Source organism: Barbus barbus (assembly GCF_936440315.1).
Source record: "Barbus barbus genome assembly, chromosome: 48".
NCBI lineage: Eukaryota > Metazoa > Chordata > Actinopteri > Cypriniformes > Cyprinidae > Barbus > Barbus barbus.
Window position 1 is genome coordinate 18310546 of NC_136726.1, and position 6840 is coordinate 18317385.

Consider the following 6840-nt stretch of genomic DNA (forward strand, 5'->3'; position numbering starts at 1 on the left):
GGTAGACTGTAGATCAGTGAGAACAGAATTAGACTAGAAGCTATTGCAGCAGTCAAATGTAATTTTACTTTTTTTGCGTCCGGAAAACTTCATTGCTCCAGTAATGTGTTTGCAAGTGGTGTCCTCATGTGAACTGTGGAGTTGGTATCATTATTGGGATTAGGGTGGATCGCCAAGCTCATCTATCACACTGTGTGTGTGTGTGTGTGTGTGTGTATATAAATCCCTTGATTGAAATGAACAGAACTGGGCCAGGTTATCAGTGAGGGGTCTGTCTAGGATGGGCATGTTCTCTGTGCCACCTGCCAAGAGGAAACACTCACACTTTCCCTTGTCTCCAGTTACACTCGCTCACACACTGGTTTTGTGTACACAAAGTGGATTGTGATGTTCTGCCTCTTTAAGGAATGCTAGAAAAGTTTTGACTAACTTGTTTGTAAATACATAAATTCTTCAATTTGAATTGTTTATTGTGATACGGAAGGTGCTAATGTTGCTGTAGGCCAGCACAAAATTTAATGGGATATCAAAATGGTTACAGCAAAATCTGTTAAGAACATTTCCAGGTTATATTTAATCTAAATAAAAATAACAATAAAGACAAAAATATGATATTATTATTAATTATAATAAAATAAATGATAATGACTATTATGTAGTTTGTTAAAGGAAAATTAAACATTTCAGGACTATTTTTGCATGACGTTTTTTATGACCGTTGAGGATGTTTTCCTTATATTATCATTATCTGAATAGAATTGGTAATTCTCAATTTTCCTTCTCATTACTGCAACATTTAATTAATTTATTTGATTGATTCTAATGACTAAGATGTGCTTAACTGCCAAGAAATAAATGTTACAATGAAAATGGTGCCAAAACAAGAATTATGTTCTCTATGAAACACATTTTTTTATCTGTTAATTTTATCATGTTGTAGTTTTGCTTTAGGGAAATTAAATAATTCAGGAATATTTTTTGATGACATATTTCATGACAATTAAGGATGTTTTCCCAGTATTCTCATTCCCTAATTTGTAACTCTCAATTTTCATTCTTGTTAAATTCTTATTACTGTAACATTTATTTGTGTGTATTTAATTATTAATTAATTAGTTTTGCTTTAGGAAAATTTTAAATGTCAGGAATATTTTTGCATGACATTTTTCATGACAATTAAGAATGTTTTCCCCCAAATTCTCATTACCATATCTGAATTTAATTTGTAATTCTGAATACTGATTCTTATTACTGTAAAAAATTATATTATTGTTTATAAATATTTATTCATTTGAAATTGATTGTAATGGTGAAAATGAGCTTATCTCTTAAGAAATCAATAAATGAAAATAGCTTTAATGCCCTAAAATCTGAATTCTTTTCTTCACAAAATATTTCTGTTAATTTTATGTAGTTTTGCTTTAGGAAAATTCATGATTTGGAAAAAGCATGACAATTCTCATTACCATACTGCATCTGGAAGGTCAACTTTGTTGTGGCTAATTCACAATTTTTGATTCTCACCAAGTTATCATTACTGTAGCACAACATTATTATATTAACATTATACAGAATATGTTTAATTGATTGTAATGACTAAAATATGTTTAGCTATCCAGAAATAAAAAAAATGAATATCACAATGAAAATAATTGTAATGGTCCTAAAATAAGCATTATTTTCTTTATGAAACATCGGGTGAACTCATGTGGTCTGGGTGTTTGTAGACGTCTTGCGGTTGTGTTAGGTTGTGAGTGAGCTGTAATGAGATGAGTGTGTACCGCTGAGCATTCACTGGCCATTGCAGCTAAGAGCCTCTTCAGAACAAGCAGCACAAAAGAACCAGAGGCTGCATGATGTAAGCCAAGCCTTCCTTTAATTAACACTGAGCTCGTTTTGTGGAGAGAGAGAGAGAGAGAGAGAGAGGCTGACTCATCATGGTTAAATAACGATTTCTAACATCGATTCGCTTCATCTAACTGACCCGACTTCAAACTATCAAGACGAGACAAAACATCTTCATCACCAATCTTTAAAACTATCAGCCGTATACGCATAATTATGTACCCGTTTAAACCCATTTGAGTCGTATCAGACATCGTCTTGCCCTAACTGACTCCTCTAAAAATACTCCTGTATTACCTCTAAAAAAGCAATTTATGAATTATGAATGGACTTTAGAACAGCGCCTTATGCAAAAATCGAGTATATAGTACAAAGATTCCCTTTTATGTTGCCCAATGTTCACTTTTCTGTCTGTCACAACTCATCACATCATCACATCTGGCGTAATGTTAAAGCGAACTCTGTTCAAAGGCTCCTGGGGCTCTGACATTGCACCCATCAGTCATGACAGCAGAGCATCCGTGTAGTGTCCAGACCCCTGGAGCTCAGGCTTTGATGTAGCAGCAGTCTTCAGCCTCCTCCACACACACCCCGCACAGTTGAAAGGAGTTTGTTTGCCTTCCGCCAGGTGGGTTTTCCTCAGTTTACACACTGCCCACACACCCCAAACTCTGACACGTGTGGGACATCACAGCCTCTGGAAGTAGATGGGAATCGATTTTAGTTTTTCCATTTATTTGTTTATTATTGAAATGTTATATGCATGTGTCAATTTTATTTAATTTCTTTATTTTCTTAAATATGTGGGTATATAGTATTTATAGAGTTGTAACTTTTAATTTTAGTTACTTTTTATTATTTGTAAGTCGCCTTGGACAAAAGCGTCTGCTAAATGACAAAAGTAAAAAGTAAAATAATGTGGTTAATCACAGTTCTTTCATGATGTAACAGGAGGGGGCAATTAATTTTTCACGTAGGGCCAGGTAGGTTTGGACAGCTTTTTTCCCTTAATAAATGAAATTATCATTTAAAAAGTGCATTTTGTATTTACTTGCATTATCTTTGTGTAATATAAAAATATGCTTGATTATCTGAATCTTTTAAGTTTGACAAATATGCAAAAAAAATAAAAACAAACAGGAAGGGGGCATAAACATTTTCACGGCACTATAAATTTGTATTTGCAATTTTAAATACGAAATGTGTATATATATATATATATATATATACATTGTATATATATACTGTGTGGGTGTGTTTTAATAATACATTGTTTTATATATACATATACAGACACACACATATATTAGGTGTGTATATGTAGACGTATATAAACATGATTTACATAAAAAATTATTTTATTTATTTTATTACTTTTAACTTTACTCTTTACTAATTTATTTTAACATATTTTTAATCATAATTTATAATTATGTGTTATTATAATTATATTTTAAATAATTTTATAAATAAAAAACAGAAGTTGTAGATCATGAAATCATATCTTGTTGCAAAACCTGAAGTTCTGAATGCTGCTTTAAACTAACAATGTTGATTTAAAAAAAAAATTTAATTTAATTTAATATTGACCTAAATTAAGATTAATTTAGATTAACATATTTTGGGTTACATGATAAATAGTTTTTACAGTATAAATCCGTTATCCATGCCATGATCCTGTCATGAGGACCTCATCCTTCAGGCCACCTGATACAGACTTGTTTCTCGCAACATGTGACCCAAACCCCAAAAGGAAGGATGGGAAATTTAGACCTCAAAGTCTCTCTCTGGGTCCTAAAAAGGTGCACTGTCTCACACAGACAGACAAATTTGTATTAAGTAGAGTAGAGTAAGATCCACCCATCAAATCTAATGAAATCTGGTGGCCTAAGACGCCTCAATCTAACGCTTCAAGGGTGCCTGGACAGAGAGATCATCCTCTTGAGGGATTTTATCGTAATTTAACCGTGAACCCTAGATGTGGGACAAGGCTCACAAAGCACTGAGGCGGGACAAAGAGAAGGAAAACATCCTGTACGCACAGATCTTCCCAAGTGGAGTCCCGGGACTGACTTCAGACGCACATCTTTAAGACTCATTCAAGGAATCAGAGTCAATCCTCTTAAAAAACACAGCTATCAACACTCTCTCCATGTTAATTCTGGAATACACCTGACCCATAAAATCATGAATGGAGTCACATGCTTCTTTTGCCAACGCCAGTTCTACATTCCACTGTACAGTATTAAAACTCTTTGCAACTGTTTAATTGTATGCAATATAGTAAATAAAAAGGCTAAGTTATTAATAATAAAGGCTAAGTATATATACAGGGGTTTTCCTACATAGAGAATTATGAGGCAAATTTTTTGCCACCTCTAGCTGTCTACAAACTCTTTTCATTCAGCCTGTCTGCTGTTTTTGTTTCTTTTAGATGTTTTATGTAGTCTAGTTTCACAAAACTAAAGTCAGACCATTCTGTTTTTGCTTCAAATTTCAAAATTATACAATCTAATTTAGATGAAAAACTGTTCTTGCTGCATGTATGGAGCATCTTTGTTTGGATCATGATTAAAATAGAGTGGTTGCCTCTCATTTTAAAAGGAAATAGCACAGGCAAAGTTTGTTTATATGAATTTGTGTTATAAAATTTCAATGTATCCAAATAAACATTTTGTCTAAAATCTCTCTTTATTGTAAAAAAAAAATAAAAAATTGTGAGAAAATCGTATAGTGAAATCAGAATCATGAATGGGTACAATGTGTGCACATGATCAGGATCACACACATGTAATATGTAAACACAAGCTTTTATTTTGGATGCGATTAATTGTTTGACAGCACTAATTTGAAAATAAAATAAAATGTGTTTTTGGCATATATAATTGGCTTATGCTCTTATAATATTTGTTTTTTCACGTGTAGACAGATTTCAGGAAAGGCTTTTTGGTGTCCTGTGGGCGTTTTTGTTCCTAACTCCATCCATTGACGCAGCTCTCCTCACACACAGATCTTTTTGTGTGCAGAATGTCAAAGAGAATATGAAAAGGTATGTCTCTCTTATGAATATCCCCATGACGTGAGAAGCTGCTCATTTTCCATTTGCTGCCAGGAGGAAGATTAACTCTCCACCCCTCCTCCCCCTCTTCAGCACCTCATAAATAGCAAAGCGCACAGTCTCATTGTATTACAACAATTGTAGCACATCCAGTTAAAAGACTGACATACTCGTTGAAATAATAAGAAACATCAGCATGTACTCAACTAAAAGTGAGGGACCGCGCAGAGGAAGATCTTTTGACTCCATGAACCTTGGTCTGACATTGGAAGAGAAGCAACTTAACAATGAGGTAAGCGTATTTTTTCCATTATTTCTATCATTTTAAATGGCAAACTTTTTTTTTTTTTTACTAATTTGGTTGATTTGCATATATTTTTTCAATTATATTTCATAGTTGTTACTCAGGTGAGAATTTAAGTCTTCTACAGAGTTTCTATGCAAAACAAATGATGTTATTTAAGGTTTATAATGCCAAATGTAGATTTCCAGGAAGCATAGGTTTCTGAAAAGACAAATGTGGAGGTAACTGAAGTTGACAGATCCCATGGTGCACCGCTATCCAAGTGCACAAAAGCTCTCCATTCGGTTTTAAGTGTAACACATCCATGCTTGACACAGTTAGCAATAAGATGTTCCAATCCTCCTCGCACCAAATCTAAAGATGCATCAAATTAAGTACACTTAACAGAGATGTGCGTGGAAGAGTGATTAATTGCAGCCTAATCCCAGTGTTAGATTAAAACAAGAGGGCGCTAATAATAGGCTTCCTCGCTGTCCAAATGAGATTGTTTTAAGACGACAGACACTGGCCCGTCTTTGTTAAACCGAGACGGTGAATTGCAGTACTCTGAACCCCGCCACGGTCAACCCACTAATGCTGTCGGGAATCCTGCTGTCGGGAAGACGAGGACAGGGACGATTACTCTCCCACATGCGCGATAAAAGAAACATGGTCAGTAGATGATAAGCTTTGTTTGAGGGTCAATTAAAGCTCATTTTTTTGTAGTTTATAAATTAAATTAAATTTTTAATGAATAATTTTTATATAGCTTAATATTAAATAAAAAGCAATGCATATTTAATATAGGAAATTAGAAGATTATTCATTTTATTATAATGAATTAATTACTTATTTAATACTATTTCATGCTAATTATTTGTTTAAAGATTATTTAAGATCTTTTGGCAGTTTTGTATGAATTATTAGTAAAGGAGCTGATGGTATGTAAACATTTTTTAAATGCATATGGATGTATGTACTTCATATACATTATATATGTTTTATAATACCACGTCTGCAACCTTGGGACAGGGCTTGCGGAGCGTCCCTCTGCTGGCGCTTATGTTAAGCAGGTCATGATGACTGTCGCTGTCCACGGTGCTGAACTGACGCAGGAACCAGCACCTTTAATCGGATGACCTGTTCGCAACTGGAGTTTGTTGTAGTTTAGGATTATTTAATGATCAAACTCCATCGCACACCTGCAAGTAATAGGTGCGTAGGACAAAGGACCAACCAGGTGGATCGCGTCAACAGACAAGCAATTCCCGCACACTATCGCAACTTGCAAAAAGGTAATATTTATTAACACAACGTTTCGGTCACACGTGTGTATATTTATTAACACAACGTTTTAAAACGTTGTGTTAATAAATATTACCTTTTTGATAAGTTGCGATAGTGTGCGGGAATTGCTTGTCAGTTTAGGATTATTTAAAAACAAACCCCTCAGTGACCAATATTTAGTAAATTATTATTTTTTTAATAAAACTACAAACTGTAAAAATGACTAGTTTAACTGCTGTCTAATAAAAGTGGCATCCTGCAGTGAGGGATGCATTTCTTGACTACTTTGAATTTCACTTCTAAATCTAATATAGTTGAAACTCATAAAAATGAGCAGAAATGACAGAATTCCTATAAATTATGATAG

General features: G+C 33.9%; 1 protein-coding gene across 4 annotated transcripts in view; it reads left to right on the forward strand.

The window, feature by feature from the left end:
- Positions 1-5029: 5029 nt before the first annotated feature.
- LOC306866446 (tryptophan 5-hydroxylase 1) overlaps positions 5030-6840 on the forward strand; it is a 7371-nt gene continuing 5560 nt past the window's right edge. For 2 of the 4 annotated variants that reach the window (XR_013783944.1, XM_079411666.1), the window contains exon 1: positions 5030-5195. Coding sequence is in view for 2 of the 4 variants with exons in the window: in XM_079411666.1 (XP_079267792.1) it covers positions 5100-5195 (96 nt within the window). In the remaining 2 variants the exon portion in view is untranslated. Of the gene's footprint in view, positions 5196-5670; positions 5859-6218; positions 6482-6840 lie in introns of those variants that run through there. The other 2 variants (XM_079411668.1, XM_079411667.1) reach the window with 2 other exon arrangements.